Here is a 14703-nt window from a genome sequence, read left to right as displayed (position 1 = left end):
TTCCCTACATACCTGTCACACTTCAAGATTATTCTTACTATTGCTCATCTTAAAAACTGCTATATGTCAAGCCATGCTGGGTTCTGAACTCTGTCGTTCTTTCTCTTTGCATTTAGGTTCCTAATATGGGGGCCTGGTCCCTCAGAACATGGACACAGCTATCTCTCTAGAACCCCAGTACTCAGTTGCTTTTATCTGCAGGGCTTATTCATAGTACCATGCTTAGAACCACATGGACATCAAATCTCTCAAGCCCTGTCTCATTCTCTTGCCTCTTGATCACACCTTCTTTCTGTTTCTCTGTTTAAGCTTACCTACAAATCCCAGTTTTTCTACCTCAGTCCTCACCTACTGTTGTGCAAGACCTGCTAGTGAATATTTTAATTTTCACCTAATCCTAATTATGTTTGCTTTCTGTACCTCCTCAGTACACACTGTTTGTAATGGATTCATTGGAAGCTTTTATCTTATATCCATGTGGGTGTATTCACTCTCCTCAACAAAATGCTTGAAGGCTGGTAATACGTTACACACAGTGGGTACTTAGTTCCTGAATGAGAAAACACTGAGTCTTATGAATATTTTTAGTTTCCAAGCATTTTGTTGATTTCATTGCCCTCTTACAGACAGTAACTAATTTAATCCATATAACAGCTTTATAGATGAAAAGAACTTTCCTCATTTCACAGTTGAGGAAATTGAGGATCAAGGAGTTTATGAAACTTACATGATGTCACACAGGATATAAGGGTCAAGGCTGGGATGCAATTCATTTTCATTTGTTTCCGAAGCCTGAATCCTTTTCATAATGTAATTTCCTGCCTTTTATACTGTTAATAGTAGAGAAGTAATACCTTCCCTTCCAATGTACAAACTATAGAAATGCAGTGGTGTGATTTAATAAGCTCCTCTAACGTGGCTGTTAGATTCATAGTGTCACGTAGGTTCACCTTAGCATACTTTCTTCTTAAATATTTCTCATGACCCTGGATCATGAATTTCAGATAAACAGTTAAGGGACAGGGACAGGTAAAATTCCCAATTATACCTGGGAATTTTAAATGTTTTATGATTTTATTGGTGGTTGGAAATATGTCTGTCCTTCATAAATGAGAAAAAAACACTATGAATTTTATCACATGTGGGGAAAAAAACATTATAACTTTGAGAAGAGGTTTTTCAATGTGGGATATGCAGCAGAACACAATTTAAATCCTCAGATAAATAATAGCAACAATTATGATTTCTTGATGGTCTACTGTGTGCCACATATTTTACAAAGATATGAATACTATAGATGATCTTATTTAAGCCTTACAATCATCCTATGTGGTACAAAAATAGATATTCTCTTTCAGAAAAAAGGAAACCAGATCTGATTTGTTCAGGTCTGTCTGACTGGAGACTGAACAAACTCTGTGGAAGGGGTGAGAGGGGCCTTACTTGTCTGCTGGGACTGGGTAGTCCATAAGTTGAAAGATGACCTTCTTTGGTGAAGTACGTGTCAACAAGGTAATGACCCTCAACATAACTTGCTTGAAAATGGGAGGAGCATTTCCACACAATTGCTTATAAATAACATCCACAATTTTAGATACCTGGAAAAGCAATTTCACAGGTCAACAAGAGTCTCTCGTTGCACAGCCACCTCTAACCGAGGCATTTCTTAGACAAAAGAATTCGGTCTTTCTCAGAATGACCAAGGCAGCAATTAACACACAAATAAGCACTAGAGGAAAGCATATTTATGTGCATTACTACACAATGAAAATGTTTATTTGGATGAGAAATAAACATATGCATTTATTTTTTTCTTTCGATTTTATTGAGATATAATCGTCATAAAGCACTGTATAAGTTTAAAGTGTATAGCATAACAATTTGACTTACATGCATCGTGAAATTATTACCACAATAAGTTTAGTAAACATCTATCACCTCATATAGATACAAAATAAAAGAAAAATAGAAAATATTTCCTTATGAAGAGAACTCTTAGGATTTACTCTCTCAGTAACTTTCATATATAACATAAAGCAGTGTTAATTACATTTATCATGCTGTGCCTTACATCCCTAGTACTTATTTATCTTCTAACTGGAAATTACCCCTCCCACCAGCCTCTGGTAACCACAAATCTGATCTCCTTTTCAATGAGTTTGTTTATTTATTTTTGAAGTATAATTAACCTATAGCACTATGTTAATTCCTGGTGCACAACATAGTGATTCTGTATTTCTATACATTACAAAATGTTCACCATGATAAGTGTAGTTACCGTCTGTCACTGTGCAAAGATATTATATTATTCTTGATTATATAAGTTTCCCACACTGTACATTTTGTCCCCATTACTCACCAGAGTCTATGTCTCCAGGTGAGTCCAAGTTGCCTCCTGCCTCTCTAGGAGGCTCTCCAAGATCAGTAAGTGGGTCTGACCCAGGCTCCTTTCAAATTACTGCTTCTGCCCTGGGTTTTGTGGAGCATGTGAGGTTTACTATGTCCCCTTTAAGAGTGAAGTCTTTGTTTCTAACAGCCCTCTGGCTCTCCTGAAAGCAAGCCCCACAGGCCTTCAAAGCCAGATGTTCTGGGGGCCCATTTTTCTGGTGCAGGACCCCCAGGCTGGGTAGCCCAATGTGGGGTTTAGACCCCTCGCTCCTTGGGCAGAACCTCTGAAATTGTGATTATCCTCCTGTTCGTGGGTCGCCTCCTTGGGGGTGTGGATATTGACTATACAGTGTCTCTGCCCTTCCTATTCATCTCATTGTGCTTCCTTCTTTACAGCTTTAGTTGTAGAGTTTTCCTGCTAGTTTTCTGGTCTTTCTCTTCAATAGTTGCTGTGTAAATAGTTGTAATTTTGGTGTACCTGTTGGAGTAGGTGAGCTCAGGGCCCTCCTATTCTGCCATCTTGGCTGCCTCCCAATCTATGCATTTATGGTTAGTGGGAGAATACCCATTTTTTTTAAAAAAAGGTTTATTTTGGATGGGTAGACTTTATTGTATAAAACATATAAGCTCAATTCAAAAAGCATTTGTACAATATAATTCGAGTCCTTTAGAAAGAAAGTCAAAATAATGGAACAATAACAAGAGAACAATATACTTCTGAAAACATTTTGACAATTAAAGGAGATATGAATCTATATTTTGAAGGAGTGAATTATGTGTTGAGGGAATGGACTAGAATGGTAAACACTGAACCATAATCTTTCAAATTTTCTTTGTAGGCTCCAAGTTAGTTTTATTTTTTCTTTGTTTTCTGGCTGTATTCTTTTTTAAAAAATTATTATTATTATTATTTTTAACATCTTTATTGGAGTATAATTGCTTTACAATGGTGTGTTAGTTTCTGCTTTATAACAGAGTGAGTCAGTTATACATATATATATGTTCCCATATCTCTTCCCTCTTTGTCTCCCTCCCTCCCACCCTCCCTATCCCCCCCTCCAGGCAGTCACAAAGCACCGAGCCGGTATCCCTGTGCCACGCGGCTGCTTCCCACTGACTATCTACCTTACGTTTGTTAGTATATGTATGTCCATGTCTCTCTCCCCCCCTATCACAGCTCACCCTCCCTCCCCCGCCCATATCCTCAAGTCCGTTCTCCAGTAGGTCTGTGTCTTTATTCCTGTTTTACCCCTAGGTTCTTCATAACATTTTTTTCTTTAAATTCCATATATATGTGTTAGCATACGGTATTTGTTTTTATCTTTCTGACTTACTTCACTCTGTATGACAGACTCTAGGTCCATCCACCTCACTACAAATATCTCAATTTCGTTTCTTTCCATGGCTGAGTAATATTCCACTGTATATATGTGCCACATCTTCTTTATCCATTCATCTGATGATGGACACTTAGGTTGCTTCCATGACCTGGCTATTGTAAATAGTATTGCAATGAACATCAGGGTGAATGTGTCTTTTTGAGTTATGGTTTCCTCTGGGTATATGCCCAGTAGTGGGATTGCTGGGTCATATGGTAGTTCTATTTGTAGTTTTTTAAGGAACCTCCATACTGTTCTCCACAGTGGCTGTATCAATTTACATTCCCACCAGCAGAGCAAGAGTGTTCCCTTTTCTCCACACCCTCTCCAGCATTTATTGTTTCTAGATTTTTTGATGATGGCCATTCTGACTGGTGTGAGATGATATCTCATTGTAGTTTTGATTTGCATTTCTCTAATGATTAATGATGTTGAGCATTCTTTCATGTGTTTGTTGGCAGTCTGTATATCTTCTTTGGAGAAATGTCTATTTAGGTCTTCTGCCCATTTTTGGATTGGGTTGTTTGTTTTTTGTTATTGAGCTGCATGAGCTGCTTGTAAATCTTGGAGATTAATCCTTTGTCAGTTGCTTCAGTTGCAAATATTTTCTCCCATTCTGAGGGTTGTCTCTTGGTCTTGTTTATGGTTTCCTTTGCTGTGCAAAAGATTTGAAGTTTCATTAGGTCCCATTTGTTTATTTTTGTTTTTATTTCCATTTCTCTAGGAGGTGGGTCAAAAAGGATCTTGCTGTGATTTGTGTCATGGAGTGTTCTGCCTGTGTTTTCCTCTAAGAGTTTGATAGTGTTTGGCCTTACATTTAGGTCTTTAATCCAAAAAAGTATTATTGAAATATAGTTGATTTACAATGTTGTGTTAGTTTCAGGTATACATCACAGTAATTCAGTAATTCTTTTTCAGATTCTTTTTCCTTATAGGTTATTACAAAATATTGAGTATAGTTCCCTGTGCTATACAGTAGATCCCTGTTGATTATCTGTTTTATATACAATAGTATAAATATATTTATCCCAACCTCCTAATTTATCCTTCCCCCCAACTTCCCCTTTGGCAACCATAAGTTTTGCTTTCTATATCTATGAGTCACTTTCAACTTTGTAAATAAGTTCATTTGTATCTTTTTTTTTTTTTTTTAGATTCCACATATAAGCGATATATCATATGATGTTTCTCTTACTTGTATGGCTTACTTCACTTAGTATGATAATCTCTAGGTCCACCCATGTTGCTGCAAATGGCATCATTTCATTCTTTTTTATGGCTGAGTAATATTCCATTAGATATATATACCACACCTCTTTATCCATTCATCTGTCGATGGAAATTTAGGTTGCTTCCATGTCTTAGCTATTGTAAATAGTGCTGCAGTGAATATTGGGGTGCATGTTACTTTTTGAATTACAGTTTTATCTAGATATGTGCCCAGAAGTGGGATTTCTGGATCATGTGGTAACTCTATTTTTAGTTTTTTACAGACCTTCCATACTGTTGTCCACAGTGGCTGCACCAATTTAAATTCCCACTTAGAGTGTAGGAGGGTTCCTTTTTCTCCATACCCTCTCCAGCATTTATCATTTGTACACTTTTTTTTGAAATAAATTTATTTATTTATGTATTTATTTTTGGCTGCATTGGGTCTTCATTGTTGCATGCGAGCTCTCTCTACTTGCAGCGAGCCGGGGCTACTCTTTGTTCCAGTGTGTGGGCTTCTCATTGTGGTGGCTTTTCTTGTTGCGGAGCATGGGCTCTAGGCTTGTGGGCTTCAGTAGTTGCTGCACGTGGGCTCAGCAGTTGTGGCTCGCAGGCTCAGTAGTCATGGCTTGCAGGCTCTAGAGCGCAGGCTCAGTAGTTGTGGTGCATGGGCTTAGTTGCTGCATGACATGTGGGATCTTCCTGGACCAGGGCTTGAACCCGTGTCCCCTGCATTGGCAAGAGGATTCTTAACCACTTTATGACCAGGGAAGTCCCTATTTGTAGACTTTTTGATGATGGCCATTCTGAATGGTGTGAAGTGATACTTTATTGTAGTTTTCATTTGCATTTCTCTAATAATTAGTGATATTAAGCATCTTTTCATCTGCCTGTTGGCCATCTGTATATATTCTTTGGAGAAATGTCTATTTAGATCTTCTGCCTAATTTTTGATTGGGTTATTTGTTTTCTTTGATATTGAGCTGCATGAGCTGTTTGTATATTTTGGAAATGAAACTCCTTTTGGTTGCATCATTTGCAAATATTTTCTCCATTCTGTAGGCTGTATTTTGTTCTGCCATATTATAGTTTCCTTTGGTGTGCAAAAGATTTTACATGTAATTAGATCTCATTTGTTTATTTTTGTTTTTATTTCCATTACTCTAGGAGACTGATCTGAAAAGATATTGCTGAGATTTATGTCAAAGAGTGTTCTGCCTATGGTTTACTCCAGGAGTTTTATAGTATCTGGTCTTACATTTAGGTCTTTAATCCATTTTGAGTTTGTTTTTTTTATATGGTGTTAGAGAATGTTCTATTTCACTCTTTTACAGGTAGCTGTCCAGTTTTCTCAGCACCACTTGTTAAAGAGATTGTCTTTTCTCTATTGTATATTCTTATCTCCTATGTCATAGATTAATTGACCATAGGTGGGTTTATTTCTGGGCTTTTTATCCTGTTACATTGATCTATATGTCTGTTTTTGTGCCAGGACCATACTGTTTTGACTGCTGTAGCTTTGTAGTATAGAATGAGTTCTGAAGTGTTCCTTCCTCTGCAATTTTTTTGGAACAGTTTCAGCAGTATAGATGTTTTCTCTAGATGTTTGGTATAATTTGCTTGTGAAGCCATCTGGTCTGGGACTTCTGTTTGTTGGGAGTTTTTCTGTTTTAATTTTTGAATTTTAATTAATTAATTAATTTATACAGCAGGTTCTTATTAGTCATCAGTTTTATACACATCAGTGTATACATGTCAATCCCAGTCGCCCAATTCATCACACCACCACCCCGACCTTCCACCGCTTTCCCCCCTTGGTGTCCATAAATTTGTTCTCTACATCTGTGTCTCAATTTCTGCCCTGCAAACCGGTTCATCTATACCATTTTTCTAGGTTCCACATATATGTGTTAATATACTATATTTGTTTTTCTCTTTCTGACTTACTTCACTCTCTATGACAGTCTCTAGACCCATCCATGTCTCAACAACTGACCCAATTCGTTCCTTTTTATGGCTGAGTAATACTCCACTGTATATATGTACCCCATCTTCTTTATCCATTTGTCTGTCGATGGGAATTTAGGTTGCTTCCATGACCTTGCTATTGTAAATAGTGCTGCAATGAACATTGGGGTGCATGTGTCTTTTTGAATTATGGTTTTCTCTGGGTATAAGCCCAGTAGTGGGATTGCAGGATCATATGATAATTCTATTGTTAGTTTTTTAAGGAACCTCCATACTGTTCTCCATAGTGGCTGTATCAATTTACATTCCCACCAACAGTGCAAGAGGGTTCCCTTTTCTCCACACCCTCTCCAGCATTTGTTGTTTGTAGATTTTCTGATGATACCCATTCTAACTGGTGTGAGGTGATACCTCATTGTAGTTTTGATTTGCATTTCTCTAATAATTAGTGATGTTGAGCAACTTTCCATGTGCTTCTTGGCCATCTGTATGTCTTCTTTGGAGAAATGTCTATTTTGGTCTCCTGGCCATTTTTGGATTGGGTTGTTTGTTTTTTTAATATTGAGCTGCATGAGCTGTTTATATATTTTGGAGATTAATCCTTTGTTGATTCGTTTGCAAATATTTTTTCCCATTTAGAGGGTTGTCTTTTCATCTTGTTTATGGTTTCCTTTGCTGTGCCAAAGCTTTGAAGTTTCATTAGGTCTCATTTGTTTATTTTTGTTTTTATTTCCATTACTCTAGGAGGTGGATCAAAAAAGATATTTCTGTGATTTATGTCACAGAGTGCTCTTCCTATGTTTTCCTCTAAGAGTTTTATAGTGTCCGGTCTTACATTTAGGTCTCAAATCCATTTTCAGTTTGTTTTTGTGTATGGTGTTAGGGAGTGTTCTAATTTCATTCTTTTCCATGTAGCTGTCCAGTTTTCCCAGCACCACTTATTGAAGAGACTGTCTTTTCTCCATTGTATATCCTTCCCTACTTTGTCACGGATTAGTTGACCATAGGTGTGTGGGCTTATCTCTGGGCTTTCTATCTTGTTCCATTGATCTATCTTTCTGTGTTTGTGTCAGTACCATATTGTCTTGATCACTGTAGCTTTGTAGTATAGTCTGAAGAGAGGGAGTCTGATTCCTCCAGCTCCATTTTTTTTCCCCTCAAGACTGCTTTGGCTATTCGGGGTCTTTTGTGTCTCCATACAAATTTTAAGATATTTTTGTTCTAGTTCCGTAAAAAGTGCCATAGGTAATTTGATAGGGATTGCATTGAATGTGTAGATTGCTTTGGGGAGTATAGTCATTTTCAAAATATTGATTCTTCCAATCCAAGAACATGGTGTATCTCTCCATCTGTTGGTATCATCTTTAATTTCTTTCATCAGTGTCTTATAGTTTTCCACATAAAGGTCTTTTTTCTCCCTAGGTAGGTTTATTCCTAGGTATTTTATTCTTTTTGTTGCAATGGTAAATGGGAGTGTTTCCTCAATTTCTCTTTCAGATTTTTCATCATTAGTGTATAGGAATGCAAGAGATTTCTGTGCATTAATTTTGTATCCTGCAACTTTACCAAATTCATTGATTAGCTCTAGTAGTTTATTGGTGGCATCTTTAGGATTCTGTATGTATAGTATCATGTCATCTGCAAACAGTGACAGTTTTACTTCTTCTTTTCCAATTTGTATTCCTTTTCTTTCTTTTTCTTCTCTGACTGCTGTGGCTAGGACTTCCGAAACTATCTTGAATAATAGTGGTGAGAGTGGACATCCATGTCTTGTTCCTGATCTTAGAGGAAATGCTTTCAGTTTTTCACCATTTAGAATGATGTTTGCTGTGGGTTTGTCATATATGGCCTTTATTATGTTGAGGTAGGTTCCCTCTATGCCCACTTTGTGGAGAGATTTTGTCATAAATGAGTATTGAAGTTTGTCAAAAGCTTTTTCTGCATCTATTGAGATGATCATATGGTTTTTATTCTTCAACTTGTTAATATGGTGTATCACATTGATTGATTTGCATATATTGAAGAATTCTTGCATCCCTGGGATAAATCCCACTTGATCATGGTGTATGATCCGTTTAATGTGTTGTTGGATTCTGTTTGCTAGTATTTTGTTGAGGATTTTTGCATCTATATTCATCAGTGATATTGGTCTGTAATTTTCTTTTTTTGTAGTATCTTTGTCTGGTTTTGGTATCAGGGTGATGGTGGCCTAATAGAATGAGTTTGGGAGTGTTCCTTCCTCTGCAGGTTTTTGGAAGAGTTTGAGAAGGATGGGTGCTAACTCTTCTCTAAATGTATGATAGAATTCACCTGTGAAGCCATTTGGTCCTGGACTTTCGTTTGTTGGAAGATTTTTATTCACGGTTTCAATTTCATGACTTGTGATTTGTCTGTTCATATTTTCTATTTCTTCCTGTTTCAGTCTTTGCAGATTGTACCTTTCTAAGAGTTTGTCCCTTTCTTCTAGGTTGTCCATTTTATTGGCATACAGTTGCTTGTAGTAATGTCTTATGGTCCTTTGTATTTCTGTGGTGTCTGTTGTACCTTCTCCTTGTTCATTTCTAACTTTATTGATTTGGACCCTCTACTTTTTCTTCTTGATGAGTCTGGCTAAAGGTTTATCATTTTTAAAAATGTTTTCAGGGCTTCCCTGGTGGCGCAGTGGTTGAGAGTCCACCTGCCAATGCAGGGGATGCGGGTTCATGCCCCGGTCTGGGAAGATCCCACATGCCGTGGAGCGGCTGGGCCCGTGAGCCATGGCCGCTGAGCCTGCGCGTCTGGAGACTGTGCTCCACAACGGGAGAGGCCACAACAGTGAGAGGCCCGCGTACCGCAAAAAAAAAAATGTTTTCAAAGAACGAGCTTTTATTTTCATTAATCTTTTCTACTGCTTCCTTGGTCTCTATTTTATTTATTTCTGCTCTGAACTTTATGATTTCTTTCCATCTACTGACTTTGGGTTTTGTTTGTTTTTCTTTCTCTAGTCGCTTTAGGTGTAAGGTTAGGTTGTTCATTTGAGATTTTTCTTGTTTTCTGAAGTAAACTTGTATCGCTATAAACTTCCCTGTTAGAACTCCTTTTGCTGCATCCCATAGATTTTGGATCATTGTTTTCATTTTTATCTGTCTCTAGGTATTTTTTGATTTCCTCTTTGATTTCTTCAGTGATCCATTCGTTGTTTAGTAGCATATTGTTTAGCCTCCACGTGTTTGTGTTTTTTACAGTATTTTCTTATAGTTGATTTATAATCTCATAGAATTGTGGGTGGAATAAACGCTTGATATGATTTCAGTTTTCTTAAATTTACTCAGGCTTGCTTTGTGGCCCAGCATGTGATCTATCCTGGAGAATATTCCATGTAAACTTGAAAAGAATGTGTATCCTACTTCTTCCAGATGGAATGCTCTTTAAATGTCAATTAGTTCCATCTGGTCTAATGAGTCATTTAACACTATTATTGTGTTACTGTTAATTTCTCCTTTTATGTCTGATAATGTTTGCCTTGTATATTGAGGTGCTCCTATGTTGGGGGCATAAAAATTTACAGTTGTTGTTTCTTCTTCTTGGATTGATCCCTTGATCATTATGTAGTGTCCTTCCTTGTCTCTGGTAACAGTCTTTATATTAAAGTCTATTTTGTCTGATATGAGTATTGCTACTCCCACTCTCTTTTGATTTCCATTTGCATGGAATATCTTTTTCCATTCACTCACTTTCAGTCTTTATGTGTCCCCAGATCTGAAGTGGGTATCTTGTAGGCAACATATATATGAGTCTTATTTTTGTATCCATTCAGCCAATCTGCGTCATTTGGATGGAGCATTTAACCCATCTACATTTAAGGTAATTATTGATATGGATGTTCTTGTTGCCATTTTGTTAATTGTTTTGAATTTGTTTTCTGTAGGTCTTTTTTCTTTCCCTTTCCTCTTTTGTTCTCTTCTCTTGTGATTTGATGACTATCCTTAGTGTTGTGTTTGGATTCTTTTTTCTTTTTTTTGTGTATATCCATTATAGATTTTTGTTTTGCAGTTATCATGAGGTTTTGGTATAGTAGTCTCTCTCTCTCTATATACACACACATGATTGTTTTATGTTCCCGATCTCTTAATTTCAAATGCGTTTAAAATATCTTGCATTTGTACTCTCCTCCTCTCATGATTACTGATTTTGAGATCATATTTGTGTGTGGATAATTTCCTACATTTACTGTTAGTTTGCCTTTACTGGTGAGCTACCACTCTCATAATTTTCTTGTCTCTAGTTGTGGCCTTTTCTTTTCCACTTAGAGCAGTTCCTTTAGCATTTATTGTAAAGCTCATTTGGTGGTGCTGAGTTCTTTTAGCTTCTGCTTGTCTGTTAGGCTTTTGATTTCTCTGTTGAATCTGAACGAGAGCCTTGCTGGGTAGGGTATTCTTGGTTGTAGGTTTTTCCCTTTCATCACTTTAAATATATCATGCCACCCCCTTCTGGCCTGCAGAGTTTCTGCTGACAAATCAGCTGATTCCCTTGTATGTTATTTTTTGCTTTTCCCTTGTTGCTTTTAATGTTTTCTCCGTCTTTAATTTGTGTCCATTTGATTACTATGTGTTTAGGTGTGTTCTTCCTTGAGTTAATCCTTTATGGGATTCTCTGTGCTTCCTGAACTTGGGTGATGTTTCCTTTCCCATGTAAGGGAAGTTTTCAGGTATTATCTCTTCAAATATTTTCTCAGGCCATTTCTCTCCCTCTTCTATTTCTGGGACCTCTATAATGTGAATGTTGGTGCCTATGACCTTGTCCCAGAGGTCTCTTAAACTGGCTGCATTTACTTTCATTCTATTTTCTTTATTCTGCTCTGCAGCAGTGATTTCCACCACTCTGTCTTCCAGCTCACTGATTCATTCTTCTGCCTCGTTTATTCTGCTGTTAATTCCTTCTAGTGTATTTTTCATTTCAGTTATTGTATTCTTATTTTCTAACTCTCTGATGAAAACTTCTTGTAATTTCTTGATCTGTGCATCCATTCTTTTCCCGAGTTCTTGGATCATCTTTAAGTTCATTACTCTGAACTCTTTCTTGGGTAGATTGCCTATCTCCACTTCACTTAGTTGTTCTTCTGGGGTTTTATCTTGTTCATTTTGTCTGGAATATATTCCTTTGCCATCTCTTTTTCTTAAAAATTTCTATTTGTATTTAATTTCTGTAGTAGCTTAGTTATGTTTCTCAACCTTGAAGAAGTGGCCCTCAGTAGGGGATGTCCTTTGTGTCACAGCAATACACTTTCCTCTTATCACCAAATTGCCAGGGACTAGCTGGTCCCAGGGTAGGTTCTGACCTGTGTTTGCACACTCAGTTCTGCAGCCTGTGGGATCATAATTTTCTTGCTTCTGGTGCCTGCCCCTTGGTGGGTGAGGCTGGTTTAGAGGCTTGTGCAGGCTTCCTGGTGAGAAGGGCCAGTGCTTGCTTGCCTTCTGGTTGGTGGACCTGGGTCTTGGTCCTCTTGTGGGCAGGGCCATGTCAAGGGATGTGTCTGTTCGTGGCTGTGGGCTCAGGAAGTCTTTAGACAGCATGTTTGCTGATGGGTGTGGCTGTGTTCCCACCTTGTTGGTTGTTTGGCCTGAGGAATCCCAACACTGGGGCGCACAGGCTGTTGGGTGAGGCCAGGTCCCAGTGCCAAGGACCCAAGCAAGATATCTTCCTCCAGCCAGAGTTCACATAGATGAACAGTCCCTGATATGTCCACCACCAGCTTTTATGACCCCAGAGAGAGCCACAGCTACTCCCTGCCTTCCCAGGAGACCCTCCAAGACCAGCAGGTAAGTCTGGCCCAGGCTTCTATGAAATAACTGCTTTTGCCCTGGGTCCCAGTATGCACAAGAACTTGTGTGTGCCAAGACTGGAGTCTCTGTTTCCCCCAGTCCTATGGAGCTCCTGCAATCAAGCTCCATTGGCCTTCAAAGCCAAATACTCAGGGGGCTCCACCTCCTGATTCTGGGGAGACTGCCATGGAGCTCAGAGCTCTCACTCCTGTGGGAGAACTTCTGTGACATGATTATTCTCCAGTTTGTGGGTCGCCCACCTGGATGGTATGGGATTTGGTTATATCACTAGTGTGCCCCTTGTACCATCTCATTGTAGTTTCTTCTTTGTGTCTTTGGAGGTAGAATATCTTTTTTTAAATAGATCTTTATTAGAGTATAATTGCTTCACAATACTGTGCTAGTTTCTGTTGCACAACAAAGCGAATCAGCCACATGCATATCCGTGTCCCCATATCCCCTCCCTCTTGAACCTCCCTCCCTTTCTCCCTATCCCACCCCTCTAGGTCATCACAAAGCACCAAGCCGATTTCCCTGTGCTATGCAGCTGCTTCCCACCAGCCAACTATTTTACATTTGGTAGTGTATATATGTCAATGCTACTCTCACTTTGTTCCAGCTTCGCCCTCCCACCCCATGTCCTCAAGTCCATTTTCTATGTCTACCTCTTTATTCCTGCCTTGCAATATCATTTTTGGTAGGCTCCCATCTTTTTTGTCAGTTGTTGTTCAGCAGTTGTGATTTTGGTGTACTTGTGAGAGGAGGTGAACTCGGGTCTTTCTACTCCACCATCTTGTCTCCAATCCTCTTCATTTTTGAATAAGGAGAGTTTTAGCTAGACCTGGAATTTTTCTCAAACCAATGGTTGTATATTCAACATCAAATTTAATCTACCCAGATCACCTCACTTCTTATTTTGAAAGTACTTCTCAGAGACCATAAGCTGAAAAGTTGTTTGATGTAAATTTACATTCCTTTGCAATTGCCTCGTATACAATTGAATTATCTGTGTCCAACCCTCTACTCTAAACAAACAAAATGAAGTGTTTATTGTAAAACATTCATCCCACCACATATGCTCCAAGGTAAACATGAAATGGGAGACATAAACCAGTGATCTTCTCCAGAGTTCTCTTAACTATTGGGTTTAGAGCTTTTTCTTCTTATCCTCCTCCTACTACTTTAAATGCAGCATGCCCCTAAAACAAGCCAGCTATGTTACTGTATGCTCAATTGTAGAAATGATGATTTCCTTCAATCCTCAAGGAAAGACGTGCTGTGTTAGATTTATTTAGAAATAGTAAGCCCACAAACTATACTTGCAATTTAGGAGATTTTCAGGATAATTTTAATGCAATTTTTCATTATAACTGACTTTAGAATCCAACCCTGTTTAAGCCAAGAATCCAGTGTATTCAGTAGTTCAATTGTTTGTGGGAGCTGGGGTGGGGAAATAAGTTGCCGAACCCCATTTTTGTTCAGTTTATTTCTCCAGGTTTAATGATTTCATTGTAGCACAGGCTAGTTTTACACATCTAGTTTTCCAATTGGCTTCTTGTCTTCTCTAGGACCTGATATGGTTTTACCTAGCCTCCTTTTCTCACTGCATGAGAGGAGAACTTTTATTTTGTTAAAGAAATGACTGTTGCCCTCCAGCTTTCCCCTTGGTCTGCATGCCTTTTGGAATGCTCCTGCCTGTAGAAGCATGAGGGTTTGTAAGAAGCATTATTTCCCCTTTCCTGCTCTCTGAGTTTGGGTGCAAGCACTCAGTTTATCTACCATCACATAACACTGCTATATCAGGAGAGGGAACTGGGAGTTCAGCCCTTATGTCTGCATCAGGGCTGGTTTCATGGGCATGTGACCTATGCTTTTGCACAAGGTCCCACATTCAGAAGGTCCTTCACTTTGTTTAAACCTCTGCTGTCGTCATATTAAATTTTTTTTTTTTTTTTTTT

The 14703-nt window shown here is 38.3% G+C and overlaps 1 protein-coding gene across 1 annotated transcript in view; it reads right to left on the bottom strand.

Annotated features, from left to right (window-relative positions):
- MROH9 (maestro heat like repeat family member 9) overlaps positions 1-14703 on the bottom strand; it is a 92267-nt gene that overhangs the window by 23049 nt on the left and 54515 nt on the right. Inside the window, exon 10 of the mRNA XM_007458145.1 lies at positions 1444-1598. Within this exon, the coding sequence (XP_007458207.1) occupies positions 1444-1598 (155 nt within the window). The remainder of the gene's footprint in view (positions 1-1443; positions 1599-14703) is intronic.

This window comes from Lipotes vexillifer, unplaced genomic scaffold, assembly GCF_000442215.2.
Source record: "Lipotes vexillifer unplaced genomic scaffold, Lipotes_vexillifer_v1.1 scaffold189, whole genome shotgun sequence".
Lineage (NCBI taxonomy): Eukaryota > Metazoa > Chordata > Mammalia > Artiodactyla > Lipotidae > Lipotes > Lipotes vexillifer.
The sequence above is the reverse complement of the archived record's forward strand: the minus strand, read 5'-3'. Positions and strand labels throughout refer to the sequence as shown.